Source organism: Erpetoichthys calabaricus, chromosome 2 (assembly GCF_900747795.2).
Source record: "Erpetoichthys calabaricus chromosome 2, fErpCal1.3, whole genome shotgun sequence".
Taxonomy (NCBI): domain Eukaryota; kingdom Metazoa; phylum Chordata; class Cladistia; order Polypteriformes; family Polypteridae; genus Erpetoichthys; species Erpetoichthys calabaricus.
The window spans coordinates 258,643,565-258,669,571 of record NC_041395.2 but is presented as its reverse complement, the minus strand read 5'-3'; the positions used below and the strand labels follow the sequence as shown (position 1 = coordinate 258,669,571).

Genomic DNA, 26,007 nt, shown 5'->3' with positions numbered 1-26,007 from the left:
TGAGAAGTACAGGGAGAATAAATTATTCCAAAGACTGAACACAGCAGTGCTGGTACTGAGAACCGATGTGTACCCATTTACTTCAAGCACTGCATGTTGTTGTTATACTGGTGCAGAGTTTCCCCATCTACTGGACACATTTTTCTCCTAAATTCCAAATTGTTGGGGTAGTATACAGCTGCCATAAATCTATATTGAAATAGGTGGATTTAGACAAAGAAGTGATTTTAAATGTAAAATCAATCAATAACAAAATGGCAAATCCAAAATCTAATGCTTAATGTGAAAAGTGTTATTTCTTGTGGAGACAGTACAATTTTTGTTTTATTCTGGGAAGATTTTTCAGCTTTTTTTCTACTTAATTCTCACTTAAGCAAATGTTACTACTGTATATACAGTACATTTTACAAAACTGATTTCTCTTTCACCAAATTGTTATGTTTACAATGTTCATCACGGCATTTAGAAAAAGAGCTTAAAGAACACTGAAACTTGTTCATAAATTATTCTCTCATTTCATGAATATTTTGCCATTTATCAATAGAATCAAATTCCACGTCTGGTGTACACATCTCAGCTTATGTCAGTTTGCACCAAAGAAGCTGAAAGCATGCACCAAAGTTACCCCAAAATCGGGCGAAACTGTTAACACTCCAAACACCTTCACAGTGACTTGAATGTTTAAACAATAAAACATATACTGTACGATAAATGCCTGATTTATAGACTTGAAAGTATGTTTTACTTAACTTTTCAAGCAAAAATTACACATAATTCCACCTTTCAAATAGATCATATAAATTAAGAATTTCTGTTGAAGATGAATGAACTGAGAAACTGCGTTACAGCTTTACAGGGCCATTATTGTCACATGTACAGAAAAATTAGAACTAACAGAATTATCTGATTGATGCAAAGGTAAACAGTTTTATTAAAATTGTGCTCACGTATCCTCATAAGTACATAGTGGAAAGATTGTCCTCAAATGTCATCATCATCAAAACACTCAGCACAAACTTGATGTCCCTTAAGATAAGCCATTATGCATCTACATAGTACTGTATCATTGTGCTTCTGCTCCTGATATGTATGAGGAAGAAAGAAAATAAAGACAAATTTTAAAATTTTAAAAAACTTTTCTGTGGCTGTCTATAGGAATTTAATATTTTGCTTAATAGTCTACTTTGCTAAAAACTACTCAATATACAATATGCAACTGCCAGTATTTCATGATTCATATTATGTTATGCAAAATATACAGAGTAAATTTAGTCTTTGTTATTTATATTAATTACTGCATTATGCTCATTACATACTGTAGGTAACACAATCCTTTTCCTAAAGCTACCATTCTTTAAAGGAATACTACAACCAAAAATGACATTTTTAAAAACATTTCTTACCCAGTGAATTGAAGACCCACCTCTCCCTCACATTTATTGGTCAAGAAACCTCTCTTTTGTTCAAAATGATCTTCCCATGAGACTTTTGCTTCCAGTTAATGATGTACTGTATATATTTAACATTATTTTAGCAAAAATCCATGCGTTTTGCACGTTTAAGCATAGAAATAGATAACTGACACATGGATTATGCGATATGAATAACGTGAGATTTTCTTTATTTTCCATGGACATTTTTTACATCGTTTGGCATTGGACACAACAGGTCTCCATTGCTTCCCAATCTTTCATTCTGCATAGTATTGATTGACAAAATTTGTCAAAGCATTTTTCGAAGAAAATGTGCTGTGTTGGCTGGTGACCTGGTTCACTGAATATTTTCCTGGAAATTTGCTATGTGCCAACATTTTTTTCTAAATACCCCATTTTGCTTTGTAAGGCCAGTGTGACATCACAGAGCTGTAGAAGCCACATGTAAAACTTTGACTCAAGCTTACTATAAGATTGCTGTCAACATGGCTATTGCTGAGTTGCAAACATAAGAAAAAAATGCTGTTTTATCTACTGAGATGCATTGAAACCAATGGCACACAAACGATTGACAGAGCTGCATGATATTTTTCCCTGTCTCTAAATGAACTTGTTTCACCAAGAGGAAACCCTGCTCCACCATTAGTCGTTTCAACCCCCTTGGATCTTTCATTGCTTTATGTAAGTCGTCAGTGAAATTAAAAAAGAAAATATAGGTCCTGAAACCGCAAAGGCAGAGAAATACTGCCAGATACCCATACTGCATGTGTTTAAAAAAAATTAACAAACAACTTTCAGTATTTTCATTTGAGAGGTACATTAGCTAACCATAATGAGAATATTACAAGCACTGTCACCGGATATATAATGCTGTTCCTTGTGTAATTGCAGTGCAGCACTGCATGGCTAATTATGCATGCAAAATAGCCATGTGCCCAGTTATAATTCCAAAACAAGCCTTAAAGGAACCCCTCCTGCTCCCCACTCCTGTCATCAGAAAACACAGGACATGCTACAAAATCCTTTTTCTTGATAGAAGAAAAAAGTGTGTAGCATGTGCACAGATATGTGGGAAACAAAAAAAGATTTTCCTGCTGTGCCCAGAGCCAGGTCTTCAAACAATGGAAAAAGAGAGTCACAGGCTGCTGCTTTGTGGCATAGTTAACGTACCCCAACATTATAACTCTGAACACAATAATCAATATTTTATTTACTTATTGCTACTCTGTGGCCGTTTGGTGCATTTTGTTTGCAGTATTTGTTCCATCTATGTCTTTTGTTGTTTGAGGCATGGTGAAACAGTGGTTAGCATGGCTGCCTTACAGAAAAGATCACATGTATAAAAGGTCCAGCATAGTTAGCAGACATTTCCTTACCCCCCAGGGACACTTAAAAGATCATTGCACCATAATATTCCACTCAAATCTAGTTTAGTTGTTCCTCCCTCATTGACTTCAATGTATTTGTAGAGTTTTCCAAAGTTCATTGACTTCAATGTATTTTGTAGAGTTTTCCAAAGTTTGCAAACACTTCTGAGATCCCGCTGAACTTGAAGCGAAGAAAATTCAGTGAGGTTTGCTCATCACTATTCTGTATGAAAATATGAGATTACAATTGTTTCTTGCCAATCACTACAAACTACATTGAGTAAGTAACATATTAAAAAAATCATATTAAAAAACATCTTCAATTGTGCCTCTGAATTTAGGGCAAGTGGTAGAGCCCATATCTCCTAGAAGATGGAGAAGTTGTGCAGAAAATTAAATTAGCAGTAAACCTGTAACAAAAGGTCACAGTGTCATTGAAAAGATTACAGCAAATTCAACTGAGATGTCAATCATTTTTTTCAAATTTTCTCAATTCAATTTTTGTCTATAAAAATATTTCTTATTGTGTGTACACACACTATAAAGCATGAATTAACTTGTACATCTCATTACTTTGGAGGAGTTATCATTGTTATGAACCATGTTGATTATTCATGTACAATTCAATTTAGCACTTTGCCCACTGAACCGACATTGGAAATATATGAATATTCAATTTTACTTCTGCTTTTAGTACTAAGTATTTGATGTTGAGATATCTTTCAATACTGTCATTTGGTATTGTATGAAAATAAGTTGATAGGTCTTTATTTTTTGTTATTTTTATGTCATTACTAATTGATAATTTATTATCACTAGTGCTGGTAGTTGTCATGTTTCACCAAGCATTTCCCCACTGGCTTAGGGTCAAAGTCAAGTCTTGGGTCTATTGTGTCAAATTTTATGTCATTTATTTTTATTAATGTTTATTTTGTTAATTATGTACATTTTTGTGTTTATTTGTATTTAATAATGTCTTAGGTTATGTGTCTTGTGTTTTGTGGGAGGTCTCTTAGGGGGCGGAGCCACCTGCTAATTATGCCAATAACTTTCCTCCACCCTGGATGGCCTTCCATAGAGGGACATCCAGAGACTTTGTGGGATACCCCGAAAGTTGCTGGATATCACGGACAACCTGTACACTAGTACCGCGAATGCTGTGCAGAGTGGAGGCAGATCATCTGCATTTTTCCCAGTTGATTCTGGGGTTCGTCAGGGGTGTGTTCTTGCTCCTGCTCCTATTCTGTGTTTGCATGGACTGGGTGTTGGGCAGGGTTGTGGAGTCCAGCGGCTATGGTGCATCTGTTGGTGAGGAAAGATTCACTGATCTTGACTGATCGGGGCTCTCGAGAGACTGAGCGATGAGTCTGAGTGTCTGGACTTGCAAGTGTCCTGGATAAAATCAAGATCCAGGCCTTTAATGACCTGTTGGGCACAGCCATCGGCAGAGTGTCTGTGTGCAAAGAGAATGTCACCTTGTCGAGAGGGTTACTTACCTTGGCAGCGACATTCATTTCTTTGGTGACTCTTCCTATGAAGGCAGTAGATGGATTGGGAGAGTATGGGGGGTCATGAGGTTGCTGGAAAGCGGTGTGTGGTGCTCCGAATATCTTTGCAAATGGACGAAGGTCCAAGTCTTTAGAGTCCTGGTGCTCCCTGTTTTGCTATATGGTTGCGAGACATGTATGTTATCCAGTGACCTGAGACGAAGACTGGACTCCTTTGGTACTGGGTGTGTGTTATGAGGAAAGACTGAAGGAGTTTAAGAGGTGACATGATTGAATTTTATTTTAATTATGGCAGGAATTGGAATAGTGGATCCAGGATGTTAATTTAAAAATTATTTCTTTAAGAACACAATTGAAAACTGGTTCAGGGTAAATTTTCGCGCAAGGTTTTTGTTCACAAAGAGAACCACAGACAATAGTCTGGTAGAACGTAGGACTTTAGGAACATTCAAAAGTTGATTTGATATTCTAATGTTCTAATTTAGCTTTTTTGCCAATTATTTGAAGCATTTTGTATTTCATACATAAGAATGCTTTTAACTGTCAAAAGTAGTCAAATTAAAAACCTGTCAATATGTTAAAGACTACAAGCTTTATAAACAATTGTAAATTAGCTGTATTTTGTTAGCGATATTATACAATTCTAAATATACTACTTGATGTTTGTAGGTAATAACATTAAACTAACATCATGATAAGTAACATGTTTGTTAATTAACAAAGCCATATTGAACTCAAAATTAAAAAATGAGATCAATGTAGAGTAATTCTTTTTCTATATACAAGATAATAAATTATTCATTATGCTCAAAGAACATTAAACTGAATTTATAAATACACTCAGATCTCTGTAATTAAAAAAATAAATGTGAACTTTAATACTATCAAAAGTTGAATACCTCTGATGATTAGGTTTCTAACAAGCAGGTTTATTAAACTGCAGCACTAATTAAAACTGGTTACAGTTTACGAAAGCAACATAAAGTTGCCAATTAGGGAATGCCCCATGAGATAAAAATGTATTTAAATGCCTCTTGTTTTATTTAAACATTATAGACAACATGTACTATAATTGCTGAATAACTCGTAATTTTTGCTTTAATTTGTTCCTCTTCTTATCAAGCATCCAGAGTTAATCATAAATGACCTTAACCCTGACTGCAAAGATTATATATGATTATTCTTCATATGATGAAATATGTCATTTGTTTAGGATCTGGACAAAAGTTTTCTCAGGTGAATCAGTGGACAGCAGCAGAAGTCAGATCTCATAGAAGTTTTTCTTGAGTAATGTAAACAGCTGGGTTATTTGATGTCTTACTGAACTCAGAGAGTAAGATTAGAGCTGCAGCTTTTTAGAACTTTATTAAATAGCTGAAAAATATTGGTAGTGAGTTTTCTTTTAAAATTGCTAGTTTGTTTTTAAATATTCACTGTCCTCTGATATACATGCATATAAAAGATTAGGTAAAATGTGGCAGGCAGGGATGTCTATAAATAGAATTCCCACTTCCCGAGTGCAGTGTCAATGCTTACTTCTTGGATAACAAAAAGTCATGGAACTGGACGGAGGTTTGTCTATATTAGTATGCATCTATACTGTATTCTTACTCATGTTGCAATATAAATACTCTCATAGCACTGTGAAGGCCCAGGGGCACCACTGTGCCCCAGATCCAAATAAACATAAGGTACAAGTCCTGGGTTCAAATAAAGGGGTTTTTATTACAAATACCTTGAACAAAATTGGCAAATAAATGGTATTCTTCCTTCACTCGCCCTCCCTCTCCACTTTACTGCTACTCCTCCAAGGTAAGTGCTGCCTGTCTAGTCCCCAAGGTTGTGTGGCCTCTTTTATGGTGGAACCAGGAGTACTTCTGGTGCCAGGTGTTTGCTCATTGGAAGTACTTCATGGTCATATGGAAGTCCCAAATAGTAGGGCAAGTAACTCCCTGCAGTACCCCCCAGCAGCACCAATGGACCCAAGCAGGTCTGCACTATTGAACTACAATTCCTGGCATTCCCTGTGGGTGTCCAAACAGTTACCGATGTCCAGGTCTGCTGCCATCTATCATGCAGGGAAATATAATAAGCAGGAATGATCTCTCTTCCCTGTTCTGTTGTGTTATGGATGTCCTGTCCAGTTAAGGACTCCAAATCAATTCCGGCTGAGACTCCTGTCCCAACATGTTGTCCCTCACAGCATTTAATGCTTGCTTCATAGACCCAGAAAATCATATTTGGAAATTTTCATAGCAGCCAGCCAACAAATTGAAAACCTGCATTTTCACAGGTATGGTTAAATACGCAGCAAAATCAAAACTACTCTGCTTTCATATGACACTTTTGCCTTCAATATGAAAAAAGGAAGTAGTACTCCACACAGGGTAAGTAAACATACACAAATTTAACCCAATGAACTGATTAGCAAAGAGCACATTCAATTGGCAGTGTAGTACCACAAATAAAAAATGCTTACAAACAAAACGTAAAGTAGATTAGCTTTTCACTGTATACCTATACATTTGTCAGAGTACCATATTTGTGTACATTTCAACAGCATGCCCCACATTATAATGATTTACATAGTGTACTGTAAATCTCAGAAATCCTTTTTCAGATATTATAAGGGAAACAGGCCTACTCATTCCATCTATATTGATTATTTTCATGCATATGTCTGTGGTTACATTCAATACAAAAGTCAAACCTTTAGTATCACCCAAGACATGCAGTGAAGCTATGCAATGTTTCCTATGTAAAATGCATAATGTTCTTTAGGCTTCTCAAACATCATAGATACAAAAGACTGGATTCATATCAGACTATTAGCACTGCCAAGCTCATTTAAAACTGACTATGTTAAATAAAATATCACTCCATAGCTTCATTGCACAGGTAAGTCACATCAATGACATTTAAAAGGAATGTCCAGTTGTACTGTGCAATCAGTCACTCTGATCGAGATGAACCTTTCAGCAGGAGTGACATTCAAGTTGGTCCCACAACCAGTAACAGATGCTGTATCTTTTTTTTGGTTGCTAAATGTATATTCTAGTAATTCTAATAAAATTAATTTACATAAGTGATATTTGACCATGTTGTTGGTGAAGACTGTAAAGTTTAGAAATAAAGGGTGAATAAAATGTAAACTTTAAGCAAAAACATTTGCTACTCACTCAGATAGGGGTTCAGTTAAAATTTTCTCATACTGCAGACATAATCTTAGTGTAGTGAACGCCACTTTTACAATAACATTTCTGAGTGAAATGCATTTGTTAATGTCTGGGTGCTCCGACCATTGCATGCTTTTATGAATTATTTTGCAGCACTGGAATTTGTTATCCCTTCTGCTTTGATGCTTTCTGCTTCACAAATGTACTTACTTAATGAGACTACTAATTATATTATCAGAAGGTGAACATTGTTTTTGTGTTTGTGGGGGGTTTTCTCAAAGAACTCCAGGTTTTACACAGACTGTACATGCCAAAAATGTACGTGTTAGGTTAATTTCCAACTTTAAACTGGCATTGAATGAATGGCTGTGCATATAGAGCCTGAAGCCCAATCCAATGCAGTGCTGCCAGGAATAAGTCTGACTCACTTTGAACCTAAATTGGATAAATGTGGTCTGAAAATGAATGGAAAAAAATGGGTTATGTTTTTTGCGTGATCCCAGGTTTTCTGTTATTAAAAAAATCACCTCCCTTAAAAAAGACAATTTCTATTCCATAATTTGATTTAATAAAACCACTTAAGAAATTTCCCATTAAAGAAAGAAATGGGTCTGGCCCTCTGTTAAATGTGAAAAATGTTCATGAGATACGGGTCTTGTGTGCTACTGAATTCTGGGTGTTGATTTAAATATATTTATTCTGCTCAGCACCATTAATATAAATAGGTAGAAACATACTAACTCACATATGTAAGAGGTCACTAATGACTTTGCACTAAGATTTGCATTCTACCTATTATCTGTCTTTGCTCTATGACCTCCACTTCACAATCGATTCACATATGTTATGCTGGATAACTTTGATACCCTGCACTTGGATTAATCACTTGTATGAAACCTTGCCAAAAGATTTTTGGAAATCTAGATAAAGTACAATAGAATGGCACATGTTTTTATAGCAAATGTTCTCAGTGATTATTTCAGTTTAAAATAAAAACACATGTACTGAAAATATTGCACATTTAAAAATATGTATACTGTTCTTGCTTGGCTTTCTGTGTTTCTTCTTTTACTTTGTGTACCATTCTTTGGTAAGCTAAATTGAATGTATCCCTCTGGGAAGAATAATGTATAGCTAGGAAGACAATGCGTTAAAATTGGGAAAGTGGAATGACAACTAATGACACAATGACAGATTCTCCTCATGTAACACTGACAATATGTGATATATCTCACAAAGCTCTTAAATGTTAAACATTCAGGAATAAACCACAAAACAAGAAGGTGCATAATGATCAAGCACAAGATCTTAATATGGCCATGAATTTGCCAGAATGATTCTGGTTACAAAGAGCATGGTGAACAAGGGGCATCTAGGGTAATATATAATTCATTACCCTAAATCTTTCAAGCAATATATGCATAGCATGACAAAAGAAGAGTTAATACCCTCCAATACATTGTTTTGCTTGAAATTAGACAAGCAAAAATAATAGGGACTAGGAAATGAAAGGAACATGAAGGTCACAACAAGCAGAGGTCTAAACAAATCGTAAGCCAACAACCCCCCTCCCCCCCCCCACCACCTCCATCAACAAAAGCAAAGCCAAATATGCAAAGCACACTCTTAGATAAAACGTACACAAAGTCTTGACTCTCGAGAAGTATTCTTTGATAACAAAATGTAATGTTTTTTAAATCACAAATCCAAAAATTTGCATGCCATGACATGCATGTCACATCAGAAACTGATATTATGATGAGGTGTTGTCAGTGCCCATGTGACTATCAACTGACCATGGCAACCATAAACACAATAGTTGAGCCCATTAGAAAACAAGACAAACTAGTGATATTCTTGCAAAAAAATACAATAAAGGTAGAAAAATACTAAATCAAAAGAGGTCACTAATGACTTAGCACTAAGAACAGCGATTAAGTGACATTATCAAAATAACAATTTTAAAATGAAAATAAAAATACAAAACATTTATAGAAATGAATTCTATAACAATTCTTGTTGGAATTCATCCATCTAGCCTGATTATTTTTTCCTGTAAACCAATCATATGGAACTAGGAGAAAAGGTAAGAATTCAGCAACTGACACAAAACCTGCCCATTTGTACCAAAGACTCTTATCCTGATGAATAGGCAATTAATGAATACTGAAAACATGCAAACACAACTTCACTGTTATAACTAGTGATACGTGAACCCTGTAGAGTTTGCTGAACTTGTGTAAATGTTAAGGAACTTCACTCAAAATGTTATAAATATAATTAAAAATAAATCTTTCATTATTATTATTATTATTATTATTATTATTATTTCACAGGGTCTTATGTGTTTTCTGACTCTGGGAGGGCTCCTTTAAGATTTGTTTTGATTAGGTGCCAAGAAGCACCACATTTCCTTATACAGACACAGTGTGTGGTTGCCGGGACTCAAAGATCGGTTTGCACTACCAGCACTTCCACGTCTGAGCTTCAGAGTACCAGCAGATAATGTATCCATAATAGTGCATACCAGCACATCCAGAGAGCCTGTGATGTGGGGGGATTAGCATTATATATTTCGAGGACTGTGTCTGTCACTACCTGATGTGCACTACATAGTGAGAAGCAACAGTGAAGATACAATAAATCTGTGCAGAGCAAATAGTATTTCCATTATATTCTCATTATGGACAGCTTATATATGTAAACACATGTGAGGTGCAGATCTGCAGGTATAGTGACATCAAGCAGGCATAAAGCAGATTGTGAAAGGACATAAAATATTAAGTGGAGTACACTTACAGTACACATGCATGAAACTTCACAGTACACATGCATGAAACTTCTGTGCACAGCTGCAGTATCTCTATGATGTCACTCTGTCCTCATACAGCATCATGGGGTGTGTGAAAAAAATGTCTATCTATGCCAGCAGCATGACAAAATTACAGGAAAATATTCGGCGAACGAGGCCACTGGTGAACACAGCATATGGCTGCAAAAAATGCTTTAGCGAATTTCATCAAAAAACTCTAGTAACAACTACCCTGCAATGCAATTTTACATATCTTAACTGAAACGGAAATTCTTTTTTCTTAATTTCATAGATTTCCTATGTCTTTTAAATAAGCTGTACAGAGACTGACCTAAAAATTAGGTAAAGCTACTGTTTAGTAAAGATATTTTAAACACATTTATCTACATATTTATTACAAATATTTCTGTCAAAAAATGTTTCCTAAAGAGTGAATTAGAAATTCACATTTTACAGCCTAAGGTCTAGAAGTAAAGAGCAACCAAAATAAATTATTCAGAGTGCATTCTATTTTAAACAATATTCAGTGTAATTTTGTAACATAATTAACAACATAGTACTGTTAATTTTCAGTTAATGTAAGGATGACCAATTTGAATACTAGAATAAATCATGGATTATATGCTGATTCTTCCTCCTAACCCAAATTTTAGGAGACTTTGTTACTAAGTGATTAGAATTTTACAGATATGTTCTGTACTTATTTGCACCACATAAAATAAAATTAATAGTTCTCCTATATTTAACTCCTATAAACAAAGCATGGCATCTAAATTTAAAAGAATACACTTAACATTACAATATAGATTTAAAGTCATGAATGAAAACACATTTAACTCAGAGAAAGCCTGTCCTGCAATTCTCTTTCATATCCTCTACTTCATTAATAATTAGTACGTAACACTGTAGATAGCCATGTTGCCTGTGGGCCAGTTGTAACCTAACAAGCTTTTATTATCTCCAAAATTATTAGCAGAATAACAATGCACTTTAATTTTAGAAGACATGGCTATTTTGCATCATCTTGCAGAAATGATGTAAATCATCTGTTCATCACAGTCAAATGATTTTGTAAGCCTTCCCGAAATTTTTTAAACATTATGAATTTTACAACAAAAACAATACATGAAGCTTTTTACAGGAAAATCATAAAAAGAATGTAATACTTGAGAATGACGAAAGAAAAAGCCTAAACAAAATAAAGCTTGCTGCCAACAGAATTTTACTGGTATCCTCCCTTTATTTAGATGCAGCGGCTAATTTGCTGGTCACACATAAAACACAACATTTTCATCTGACCTCTATTACATCTTCTCTAGATAGTTAGCAAAAGATTATATCGACCAGTGAGTGACAATTTATATCCCTGTATTTATATCTTTTCATCCTGCATTTGTATCCATTCACCATTTAGTAAACAGTATATATTATATGCTGTGCCAGGAAAATGTATTTTAGCTCTCACCCCGTTTTCACATTGATCACTGTAGCAGCATGAGATTTTTATACATTACATCAAATTATTTTATTTGTAAGTTACCCATCATTTTTCACAGAAAGAAAAAATGTAAATGTCTTCAAAATATTTGCTTGAGGGGGCAGCATGGGGACACAGCGGTAGCGCTGCTGCCTCACAGTTAGGAGACCTGGGTTCATTTCCCAGGTCCTCCCTGTGTGGAGTTTGCATGTTCTCCCCGTGTCTGCGTGGGTTTCCTCCGGGTGCTCCAGTTTCCTCCCACAGTTCAAAGACATGCAGGTTAGGTGGCATTGGTGAGCTAACATTGTCCCTAGTGTGTGCTTGGTGTGTGGGTGTGTGTGCCCTACGGTGGGCTGGCGCCCTGCCCAGGGTTTGTTTCCTGCCTTGAGCCCTGTGTTGGCTGGGATTGGCTCTGGCAGACCCCCGTGACCCTGTAGTTAGGATATAGTGGGTTGGATAATGGATGGATGGATATTTGTTTGGGTTAGAAATTTTTTAGAACTAATGGTAACAGCAAAAACAGCTAGGAGTGATCATTTGGGATATATCTTGATTTGTTTTTAACATCATGAAATACATCCCTATAATATAATGACTTTAATGTTACCACCACCATAGTTTATGGTGTGGATGCTGTAACCTAAGCCACACATACTGACTAGAAACGCTAATCAATCAGCATATCGTATAATTGCAGCTTCCAATTTCTGAATCTCCTATAGAGTTACTATAGGCTTTCCAAAGTTCCTTTGTTTTCTACCAACAAGTTTTTACAATAGTGTTTTTCCCATTCCTCACACTTGTGTTTCTCTATACCTAAACAGCTAACAGAGATGGGTGATGGTTAAATACATTTGAAATAGCACCAAAAAGAGAAAAGAATTTTAGACAGGTGGTTATGAGGAGTGTGATAGGAAAATACATCAGGAGTGGATAACTAGGTGAAGAAGTGAAAGATGGGGCATAGAATTGGCAGGACTAAGGAAAATTCTTAAACTGTTTGAAGATGTCTTTATGACCAAGAATGCAAGCAGCAGTCGGGCACTGGTAATATTCGGTTATAGATATTATGGAGGTCTAGGGTATCATCCCTGTCTTTAGTGTCTTTTTCTTTTATTTATTTACAATCTGTAATTAATATGTTAATCTGTTCTAAAGGCATAAAAATCAGTGTTGTGCACTTCCAGAATTGTGGATAAAGACAGACAAAATACTTCAATGTGTATTACTAGGGGCTAGAAGTTCCCAGTACAAAATCTATGATTTGTTTTTTGACTTTGATTTAGAGTCTTTGGCTTGACGTCTGGTAGAACCGACTTCCTGGTAATGATTTGTCCTATTTTTTCAAGCACATTTTATCTTTTGGTCTCTTAATTCTTCACCGGACACATTTAAATCTTCATGGAGCAAGAAGGTAATTATTCCCTTAATAAGAAAAAAATACATTTTTCCTTGCATTGTTATTCAGTAGCATAAAAGGAAACTATGTTTCATTTTCCTTCTGAAATTATTAAAAAATAATTATTTTTTTAGATTTAATGTTTAATATTTGAATCTTTTTTAACTTTTTAAAAATGTTATAATAGTATTAATTCCATGAAACCTGCTTCAAAACAAGTAATATGTAGGTACTTCATGTTTTGAACTGTATCTCAGTAGAACTGTAAGCTGTGCATTTTTCTTTTTTCATGAGTTGCTGTAAAATATAATAAGTCGAGGAGGAATGCAGTATTCCACTACTTTTTTAAATGGCTAAATTTACAAAATGTTTTAATTGGCCTACAACTTTTTTATTTTTTAAACAATGACAAGTTAAGCAAAATGACAGCTATGTACCCTTCTTCTGGCAAAAAGTAATAATGATTATTACAAGCTTCAAAATATTCCATATTGTAATCTGTTCAGTTAGCCAATAAAAGGAGTCATTTTGCTTGACTTCTCATTGCATCCATACTGGCTAACACTGTACAACACCCTACTACTATTTTTTAGACACAAAGCAAAAAGTGACTTACAGTTTTGTGCAAAACGGATGCCAGATATGATGCTACTTCGCCTTTTTGTTTTTAGCTCAGTGGAGCACAAGGTCAATAATAATAATAATAATAATAATCATCATCCAAGTGTTACTCTAAGCAGGTCATTTAAAGGAATAATCCACCCAAAATTTTTTTATCTGTTACTTACCACTTATAGCAGGAGTCTCCAACTGCAGTCTTGGAATGCTACTTTGGCCGCAGGTTTTTATTCTAACCCTTTTAAAGGTTTTTTTTCTTCTAATTAACTTAATTTCCCTTCATTTTATTGACTTGTATTTTAAGACTCAGTCTTCTGAATTGTTTCTTTTTTCTTAAATGGCAGCTAAACAAAAATGAGATGTGAAGTGAGCCAATAAACAACCAAAGTCTGAGCCTCAAACTCCAACCAGTTTTTATTTAAAGGCCAATTCTTGTTGCTAATTAAACCCGTTATTTAATTCCATGGCTTGTTGGTGATCTCCTTCTGCTAAAGCAGACATTTCCAAAATGGTTGATTTTATTTTTTCTAAGAACACCATTAAAATGTCTTGTTGACCTGAGCAGATTAACCTTACAGGACATTTATATTTCTTTAATTTTAGATATTGTATGATGGATGGATATTGTATGATGTACATAGGGTTTTGGTCATGTGTTGGCTCATTTTGTATTGATCTGCTTATTGGTCAAATTAGGTAAGTGAGCATGGTATGTGCAAACTTCAAAACAATTTAATTACTTTTTACCTTCAGTTGACTGGGGACTCAACTAAATTTATATCATGACAGCTGACATTATCTGTGCTCACACTGTCAGATGTGGCTTCACAGAAAACTTGACATGACTCTTGTAACTACCTCTTTAAAGAACATTTTTTTACATCTCTCCTTGGACCCAAAACCTCTTTGTGTGAGGAGTTTGAGACTGCTGGTCTCATCTTCACAGTACATAAAACAGTTTATCTTTTTTGGACTTGATTTGCTTTTATTGGTTATACTTTGTCTGTATTTTGGCAATTGTGATGTTGCACTTTGATTAACTCGTCTGCTTGTGCTCCAATGAAGGAGTCTAGGGATTTTTCTGTTGTTCCATAATTTGTCTAACTAGCTATTTCTTGCTGAGCTGGAGTTGTTTGGTTTCTCTCAAGCTGTGCTGTTCTCAAAATCTGAGGCAGCTTGTTTTGTTAGGTTCACGGATGTTGTTTTCATCTCACTGAGTAGCATCAGCATAGTGTCTCTGGGGCTGCCTGGGCTGCTAAATGCAGGTTTTCTAGTCTTGTTAAGCCAGCTTCTCAATTTTCTTCTTACTTTTTCCATTTTGTCCACAGAAGTAATGATTCCACTAAGCCCTATGCAGTTCTGTCTTTGTTTTGGCCATGTATTTGTCTGACCCAAAGTGAATCAGCTGCCTCATTGCATTTTGAAGTGTAGAAAGCCAGTTACCAGACTACATGGCTGTAGTTTTTCTTTCTGTGTCTTCTGGTGGTGTACAGCAGCATATCCATTAGCAATGCCTTGTTCTTGCTTTGTTTGCACAAAGTGTCAATGCTCAGCTTCTACGGTCAGAGATCCTTACTCCTTTTTGGCTGCATAGCTGGCATGCTTTAATGTGGTTGCCTTGTGTTTGCCAACTTGTGCTCATGATAACAGCTTCTTTTTGTGCACCCTCAATACTTTATATAGATATAGCTTTATAACTATCTTGTTCTGATCCATACAGAATGTTATATCGTGGCTCTGGTCTTCCTATCACTCGTGGTTGTGACAGTTCCCTGAGTTACAACTGGGTTGCTACCCTGATGGATTTGCTTAGATGGATGGTTAGATTCTCCTTTCTTTCAATTTCCTTTTTCAGCTGTGGTGCAGCTTTGTGTAAATATTGTCTTCTTGATGGCATTATCATTTCATCTATATTTGCCTTGCTTTGCATTCCCAAAACTTGGCACTTTTCTCCAATTTCTTAGAAACTCGTTCCCTCTCACCTTACCTTTAACAAATGAAGAGGAATACTATCCAACTTTATAACTTTCAACTTGTTTTTCTTCATAATGTTTCCCTATAAGAGCCATTTTAATCTCAAAGTTTAATCTTGGCCTGACCTACAAACAAGCAAAACAGTAATCCGTGGGTCATCTGTCTAACTGTAAACAACGACAACTGGTCTTCTCAACTCTAGTAATATCAGAAAAAAAACTAGATACTGTCTAACCAATGATGATCAAAAAGGAACAGGGCAATCCAAGCATTTCACCGCCCTTCCATCTTTGCAAACTCTTCATCTCACCCTTTTGATACAATCCTACAAACTTGTCCCACAAACATTTAACTTAAGCACCAACTCTCACTGTATCTGATGCTTCTGAACTTCTTTCTCATTATACTGTATGCCTACTACCTGCTCCCTGGTGCCACTGCTTAATTCTCATCTCAGGTATTGCTTATTCTGAATGCTTTGTCCATTATACACTTTCAATCTGACCTTTTAGTCACGTTCAATTTCTGCTGCCCTAAAGGCTACAAAATCTGACCCTGTACACAATTAGCCAAACCTTCAGTGCATCACTTTTCACTGTTTGTGGCATATATGTCATTTGTAAGCAACCCTTGATTTTCACTGAAATAAGTCTACAGCAACTGCTTGCTTGAATAATAAATTACCTCCTTGAAAATACTGAAGCTGGACAAAAGTTTGAATGCAATATTTTGTATGTGCCATTTGTCAAGTTGAAGTGCGATTTACAGTGGCTTTGAACTACCTGCAATGGCCATGCACAGCAAAACAATGTTGCACCTATTAAGAATCTATGGAAAATTGTCCAGTTTTCAGAATTTACACAAGTGAGGCAGAATAACATCAACTTCAAGTATATGGATGCTTACAGCATGGAATTACTGAAATCTGCTACATTCACAGCAATTCTGATGATGAATGGCTATTAGCGAATGTGGTGCAACAACGGTATTTACATCAATAGACTTTTCAAGGATAAGAAGGCCAGTTATGACTCTGCTGATGATTTTGTTAAGTGGTATTATAATTCATTTTGAAATATCTTTGAACCAAGTATATGTACATAGATTTCCAATGTTGCCCACCTTGCTCTCTCTCAGCAATAATAAAATGGCAGACAATAGATCGATAGATAGATAGATAGATAACTTTATTAATCCCAAGGGGAAATTCACATAGCGCACATATTATTCTCCATTTTTGCCTTTTAACCACACTACCCTGGCATTTTCAACATCCAAAAACATTAGTAGAGATTTATTAAAAGAACATTCTTGCTCTGCGTTCTTTGATCACTATATTTTATATAATTTTTTGCCTACTGGCTTCTTTGTTCTATCTATGGAAAATGCTTTCTGTTCATAAATTCCTGCTGCAAACAAATATACCTCTGGGTGTGGGATAACAAGGTCTTTCTAAGCCTAGAAATATACAGTGCAGTTAAACTTCTGTCACTTAACAAAAGGAGTATGTAGGCTATAAGCGAAGGCTAATTCACATTCATAAATGTATTTTTAAGCACTCTTCTTCCTTCTTAAGAGATGGAGCAAACTCAGGATGGGACATCATGTTCTCACAGAATAAATGTGCACATACACACATGCTATTATTCATATTAGGCCAATTTAAAATTACAAAACATCTTCACATGTATATCTTTAGCATGGGGGAGAAAGGCAGAGAATTCTGAAAAAGCCCAAATGAACAAAGAGAGAGCAAGCAAAATCCATATTGGCATACTCTGGGAGAGAAAAGAACTTGTGTACAAACAGGTGTGGGACAATGGTTCCAACCACTGCATTACTTTAGTGCACAAAAAAATGACATTTCATCTCAGAAATAAGCAGTATGAAAGCTTTAAGAGGCCATGATGTATGAGCACAAAAGTTATGAGGTGTTCAACACATTTTTTTTCATAAAAAAATAAAAAAGTAACATCAACAACTCTGTAGTAAAATATTAATATGGGGGAAACAATATTTTGCTCTTGATTAAGTACTCAAAATATTTGGTTATGATGATCACAATATTTTAGGCAAAGAAAATTATAAATTAAGCACTGCTGTTATTACCAACGAGGATTCTTCTGTGTCAGCCTAAAAATGTAATTTCTGTCATTATATTTTCTTAATCCTGACATAAATAACATCAATGCTGGCATGAAAATTTTTTGACAGTAACTTAAGATGACATTTCATAAAAATAATAAATGGCACCCTTGTTATTTTGCTGACATCAGTAGAGATTTCTTAAAAGAACATGCTTGCTTTGTGTTCATTGATCATTATAATCAGGATCTCTGACATCTTTGAACAGTCAACAGTGCATTTTTAAAAACTGTCCTAGCAGCCAAAACCTAAATAGGTAATACTGCTCACAAGACAGATACAGAACACAGAAATCACCGGCCATTACCTACATAGTATTAGCATTGCTCCAAAAGCAACATAATAAAAGCAAATCTGTACATATTCAGTGTTTTAAATAAGCATAATAAAAAAATATATATATACATATTCTTAAAAACAAGAGCAATTAAAATCCCAGTGATATTCAATTGTTGCATTTTTAATAAAAAAAACAAGAATTAAATAAATCACCATCATTTGTATTATACACTAGTGTACCAGATAATTCTGTGTTCTAAAAATTTTAAATAAACTTATACTTTAATATAGAAATTCATGTTCAAGACGACTTAATGGCAGAATAATTTTATTATTTGTGTATGATAAAGGTACTTGCCTTTACTTGACCCACAAATGCATTTGCCTCCTCTTCTTGAACTGTGAAGTTTTTAGGAAGAAGCACATCAAAGATGGGATCATTATCATTTACATCAGTGACTACTATGTTCACAGTAGCTGTGGAGGTCTAAAAACAAGAGTAACAGAAAACTATAATGAACATAAAGAAAATATTTAATACACAAATAATGTATATGTTCAAATATTGCATTTGTTATAAATAGGTGCAATAGTTGAAAATCTCTGTACTGCTGTATACTATATTATAATTTATATTAAACCATTCAGCCATCCTTTTTTTTAGAGAGTTTATAATAATTACAACATCTCACGCTATTATAGTCTATTAGGCATGAGCAAACACACTTGCACTACCGTTACATGTACAAGGAAGGCCAACAGTCACCTTATCATACATGTGTTTGGATGTGGATGGAAGTTGGAATAAGAAAAAGAAGGTACATGGAAAATCAACAGACACTGATGTGTGAGGCAGCATGACTAACCACTGGATAAAATATGAAATATGCACTAATTTACTGTATTTTTAAATGCAGAGTGTAGCCTATGAGGGTGTGCTCTTACACAGTCCCCAATCACAAAAAATGTCAAGCAAAATAAAAATGTAAAGATAGGAAACTATTTTAATCAACTGAAGGCAATAAAACAAGGGTACAAGATTTTGCAGGCACATCATCCCCATCTACTATTTCTATCTTGCAACTACTTTCTTCTATCTTGCACCTTTGTTCTTCCTCCTCCTACCAGTTGAACTTTCTTCTACTCTCCTCCCAGTGCTAAGTTTGCTAAAGGAAAGGCCAAATCTGATCCTTGAAGAACTTTCAAAGTCACCCCCATTCTCCTTGGAAGTACTTCCAGGTCAGACAAAGCCCTGTGATGCTCCTGAGGTCGCCCAGTACTCCATCTTGCAGCCTGAACCCTGCAGTGGTCTCAATAGCAGTCTCCTGATGCCAGCAGTTACAACGGTGGAATGTGTATAATCTTTTATTGTGCATTGCCCACTGTCCTTTTATTTTACTTAAATCCCTTGCAATAATTCAAGGGTCACTGTAGCCTGTATTGTCATCTGGCATCCCTTCAAAGGCAGGGTAAGATTGCCCTCTTGTCTGGGATGTTTTCCGGCTTCTACTGATACAGGCCCTGACCCCAATATAAGATTTAATTTCTATACTGTACAAATCTAGAAATTTTATGAACAGATCTTCAGTAAATGGATGGTTGTGTGAAAACACAACTCAGTAATGTTAATAAGATGAATGTGTTTATGAATAATAACGAATTTTATCATCTCATATCAGTTAGTTAAAAAGTAAATTGCAATGTGGCCTAGTTGTCAATAATTTTATCCAAATCTTGTTCTTACACTTTTTTGTTGTCATTGAAGTTTTACCAAATTCAATTTAACATCCTAATATTGCAGTTTCAAACCTGCCTAATGGAATTAATCTTAGGCACATTAGCCTATTCCCAGGAGCATTGGACACGAGGCAAGAAATAACCCTGTACAGAACACCAGTTTATCACAAGCATAGAAATAGCTTTGTCATATATTTAGTAGCTGTCTATGCTCTTTTATTTATATTGTTTTCAAGTGATGGAAGTTGTTTCAAATATACAAAATCATGATGTGGGTTTCACCTTTCTAAGGCATGCAAATGATGCCTAATAGCCTTTTGTGATGAAAGTCAACTACATAATGATAGACATAGATTATTAATATTTTTTCTTCAATAGAAGGTATCCTGACCAAAGAATTTACAAAGCAAATAACATAAGGCAGAAACAAAATATTCAAGAAACATACCAGAAATGATAACTTTATTTCAATTGCCTATGTAACATTCTAGGCCTTATTTACAAACTAATTGTATGGCCAAATATGTGGCTAAACTGATTGTAGACATTTCCTTGAACATTTCAACATCCGTCAATGTGATTGTAATCATAAGGTATACCTGAGTATTCCATATCAGCTTTCTGGAATTGAGTACATCACTGCAGGAAACTGCAGCACCTACTTACAGGAGCTAAATGTTGTGCTCAAGTGATTATAATGGTTGCAAAAACATCACAAAAAGAAATTATATAAATAAGCTAAAGTCAGTAAAATGGGAAGCTGATTTTACATGAGGGTGACATATTGGTGCAGCCCTTAATATTTTTCAGATGAAAGTATGTATGGAACTTCATAAAGAGTGCAAATTGTGCAAGTTAGGATGAGCTTTTGAACAATTTTAATCAAAAACATTAAGTTTATTTAACATTTAATCAGTACAACAAATGCAGAAGATGTATGGGTCTCTGCAAAACTTCAACTTCATATGCCTTCATATCCAGTTTCTGTGCTTAGGTGGCTTCACTATTCCCCTCTCTAACTTCTCTTTGCTTTCAGCACTGTGCTGCAGAGTGTACTGTTGTTCTGTGGCAACTTAAAGTAATGAATGAATTATTCAAGGTTTAACTGAATTTAAAATAAAATATGATTCATTGCTATACATGACGATTGTTCATTTACTTCTTGAAATGTGTGTTTATAGCAATTCATAGCCTATTACTGCTATTCAAATAAAATTCACTATATTGTATTTATGTAGCTTTTGGAAATAAATGCAATAGTTTGGAAATGAATGTTTTAGGTTATTAAGAAAAGATTGGTGTTCCAATTAATTGACGCATTACAATTATGATGCATTAGAATAGCAGCACAAGTCCATTAGAAATATCTACTGTAATTATAGCAGACATGGCATTGATCACGCAGCAAAATAAAATAGACCTTGTGTTCAGTTCTTTATTACTCTGCTCATCATTGCTGTGGAAACTCCATAGGGAGCCCCCACCCTCTTTTTAACATGATGGAGACTACACAGTGGGGTATCCTCTCCCTTCAACACCCTATATCATTCACTGGAGAATACTGCTGCACTGATGCAGCATGTGGGCAGCAAGGCAGGGAAACGTGCAATTTTACGGTGCTACAGGTAGGCATGAGATTGTGCGGTGCACCAAGGAGGCTGGAGTGAGATCTGGTGGTATTACATTATTTGCTTCACTACCATTTTGGCACCGGTACTAAGTTCTGAAAGTTGGTATTGATTTCAAAGACAAGTGAACCCACACTAATAGAAGCTGCTACAGTTTCGGCTACAAGTCAAGAAGTGCTTCTAGAAAAGCATGAGGATATCCTCTGGTACGCTGTGAAAGACACAGCCTCTGATGCCAAGGTAACCAATGAATGAGGTGAGAATGAAGCAATTACTGGGCAATTCTTCTGACCAGTGACTGTGGGGGTGATACAGTACAAAAGATTTACAGTATGTCACTTTATGGGCACTGACATTTGTATTAAGCAACACAAGTAGTTTGATATTTTTTCATGTGCATTTTGATATGGTTTGTGGTTGTTCAAATATGTTCTCCTTTAAGACCCTTCAGCAATTTTCTTATCTCCATTCTCCATGATAATATGAGATTAAAACTTTTACTCGGCCATCAACAAAAACAATGCAGGGTAATTAATGCAAACTTTTTTTAATTAACGCATGCGATTTGAATTATTTTTCTTCACCTTTTGATCTTAATTTATACATTACTATAAATTTTGTACATAAAGTATGGAACTTTTAGGATTTCTAATTGTTCTAAAAGAAGCCACAATGTATATTTTCAAACTGTAATTATTAAGGCTAAAAAAAATATCTATAACACAATATAAAGTATAGAAGAAATTCAAGCTCTAACGTTAAACTTCAATTTTTAGTGTATGGCATGAATAATATTGTATGGCATGAATAATATCTCCTTTGCCATTTTAATCATTTCATTTTTTTAAATTAACTTAGTACTGTATATTGCATGTACAGGGTAGACTAGTAGCAAATGTATGGGAATGTTAATTGCCAGGTTGCCAATTCTGTCCCAACCACTAATTCAACGAGTGACACACCAATTGTAAAACATATACATGTGTAAAAAAATTACCGTGAAGAGCCATGTAAGGTGTATTGTTAAGGTGTTCTCAGTAAACAATAATAAGTTCTGATATTTAACTGAAAACTGGACTCTCTGATTTTAAATTACTCCTATTACATTAGTAGCATATCAGATAGGATAAAAGGGTGCTATGAAAAATCATCTATAAAATCTACGCATTACTTGCACAGACTTAGTTTGCTCAACAGGAAGAATCCCAATCTACCTTCTGTAACTTCTGTTAACTGTTCTGTATTATTTCAATTTGAAAAAAAAATCTAATTCTCTTTTGGAGGATCTGCTTCAAACTTTTTTGAGAATTCATTTATATAATTCTAAAGTAAATATGCATAGTCTATGCTTAACTTTTTATCACATGGTCGAGTATTTTACTTAAATAATTGTTCTAAAATCACTATGCAAAGAGTTTTGTTATATACTGTATATATACTACATATAAATATATATATATGGCTGAACACTGAGTTTTTTCTGTAATTATGTACTCGTTATATTACTCTGACTTATTTGACTGAATTGTGTTCTGTTTCCAAAAAAACAACCAAGCTTTCTGAGATAAAATCACCATATACGGTTTTATCTTCCACTTCCTGTGTGTATGTGATTGTTGGAATCATTTTCTATTTAGGCTTTTGGATCCTGGTTTGTACCTTACAGTATATTACAGGTTTTGGCAAAATCACCCTATGACCTTGAACTACATGGATGGACACTGTAGAAAAAGTGTATTTAATACTAATATTTTAGAACGTATTAAATTAGGTTATGCGTAATTTGAAGAAAACTATTCTTTAGGAATACTTTTATTAATATATTTGTTGAATTATCCCTTTTAAACTATAATCTGTGTTATATAAAACCATCACAAATATTTTGCATCATTAATCTTCCAGAGGCAGTTAAAATACACAGGTATTTTTGAGATAACAATATTCTATAAATCAGATCGTTAATCACTTAATTGTCCTCCCTTTTGACTGGTAATTGTATTTAACACAATACACATTGTCTTCTCCAGACATATAATGATTATGCATGAAAAAGCTGCAAATGCTACAAGTAAATATTTTAAATGCTTCTTCAACAGATTATGTAATACTGGTAATAACTTGAAATGAATTTCAAATATTGTAGTTCTCTGCAATGAAGACATGCCCTAGACATCTTTTTATATTGCCTATGCTATGACTTTATGCTGGCTAGGGATCTTTTTATATAGCCCTGTACTTTTAACATTTACAATAATGGGAAAAGCAATAAAAGTAACATTTCATGATACAACTAAATGCTGATGCATTTTATTTTATTTTTTTTTCAATTGTTGACTCTTGTCTGATACACACAGCAAAAAAACATCAGACATTCTGTATCTAACACAAACGGAGGGGTCAAACTTTGTAACACAAAGATTTTAAGGAAAACTAACATGTCTAATACCAACATATCTTTCACATACTGTACATACACTACTGCACAATATACAAGAAATCAATTACACTAAAATGACAGTTCTGTGCTACACATAAAAACACAAAATACACATTCTACTTCAATAACTATTCTTACATGTCTTTTTTTCAGTGAGTGCTTAATATGAAATGAAATACAAATGTAAATCGATCAATACAGTATGTGAACGGTTGTTAAAATGCATTTTCAATATTTCAGAGCTAACTGGGTAAGAGAATAAAAACATCATGACTAGACAGGATTATACATATATATTCAAAAATATTGCAAAAGTTAAAAGTATCACATATTTCCACCAATTTTCAGAAAGGAAAAATAAAAATTCCTAAAAAGGTTCCTAGAAAGATTTTCAGCACTACATGTACTTTACAGAAATACATGTTCCTATTTTATTTTATAATTGGTTCAATTATAACAATCATATTCATTTAAAACATCTCTTACTGAAGATAATTCTTGCTACTCAACAGTGGAAAATGCATCTTACCATTCACTGATTTGATAATCTTTAAATGCAAATTAGTAATACAAAAAAAATCCAAGACATTTTGAAGCCAACTTAAGTAATGCAACATTCAAAGGCTTTTGATGGTAAATACCAAGTGTATCATTATTCCTTCATGGCCACATTTGACAGAAAAAGGGTTACAAATTAGGCCATATCAACCTAGGCCATAGCAGGCAATTGAAGTAGGATTATGAAGGCCAACACACAGCCATTGTAAAATTCAAAAACACTGTCAGGATCTTGGGATGTCTGAATGCTTTCTCAAGATTTTGTTTCTTAGATATTCTCATTATTTATCTACGGTAATTATTTTGATTTTTTTCCATCCATCGGCTGAGTTTTTATATTGGCAATTTTGGAGTCACCTTTTGATGACTATGGAGTGCATTGTCTGCAAGGCTGTGCCATAGACATTAGCTGATGAGGATGTCATAGCATCATTTTTTATCTAAGTAGATTGGGGTCCCCAACTCCGGTCCTAGAGGGCACAAGTGGCTGCAGGTTTCCATTCCTTTTTCTTTTCTTAATTAGTGACCTTTTAATGCTAGTGCAGGTGCTACCACCTTTTGTTATTTTCACACTTTCACTTTTTAGTGTTAATTTTAAGCATAGGATATTTGATGTTAAGTTCGCACTCTCTCCTTTTCTTAATTGATTTTCACTTTTTAATTTTATTTTCTGGACTTTTAATGTTAATTTTCCATTCTCACATGTAATGTTTAAATATCACAATAATTTAATTTGACAAAGCTTTGCATAACTTTAGAACTGCAACTGGTAACCCAGGTGATTTTTTCTATGAAACAGGAATGCAGCCTTAACAAGAAAAAGCCAGCAACCTCAAAAGCAGCAGTTCAGTTACTAACAAACGAGAAGCAAGAGTGCATGGAGATGTTGAAAACTTGAGCAGAATGAAATTGTAAAGCCAAGTAATAACAGTGTGAACACTGAGGTAAAGTCCGACACATGACACAAACCGAATGAGCTGTTGCATAGCAACCAACAATCCAATGTAACAAAAAAGAGGCGTGGCTTAGGGAAACTCTAACTACATAATGAAAGCTGCATGGGGCAATAAACTGGTTCATGAATTGATAAGAATAATGATAATGATACATTTAATTTATATAGCACCTTTTCCATGCTCTAAGAATTACTGCAATAAAGGAATGATGATAACAGTTCTATATTCTAAGATTTTATAGGCTAGTCACTGAAAGTTATTCTGTACTGTTTTTCCAGCCAAAATTTCTTTCTCTGCAATATTTTTGTAGTGTAAAACTGAACCAGTGCTTTCCGTTAGAAGCATGTCTTCTTGTTGTAAAGAAGTTTAAAAATGAACTCAAAGTGTTACTCACTTACCCCGTCTGGCCTACCATCTGAGGCTGTTACAATTAGAATATATCTGTCTGTGCTTTCTCTGTCCAGTGACTGTCGCAGAAGTAGAATTCCTGAGCTGTAAAAAGG

The 26,007-nt window shown here is 34.7% G+C and overlaps 1 protein-coding gene across 1 annotated transcript in view; it reads right to left on the bottom strand.

Annotated features, from left to right (window-relative positions):
- The window catches only part of pcdh15b (protocadherin-related 15b), a 718,592-nt gene that overhangs the window by 260,148 nt on the left and 432,437 nt on the right, over window positions 1–26,007 (bottom strand). The window contains exons 19-20 of the mRNA XM_051923141.1: window positions 25,903–25,996; window positions 18,547–18,675 (exon numbers count right to left, since the gene is read on the bottom strand). Coding sequence (XP_051779101.1) covers window positions 18,547–18,675; window positions 25,903–25,996 — 223 coding nt within the window. The remainder of the gene's footprint in view (window positions 1–18,546; window positions 18,676–25,902; window positions 25,997–26,007) is intronic.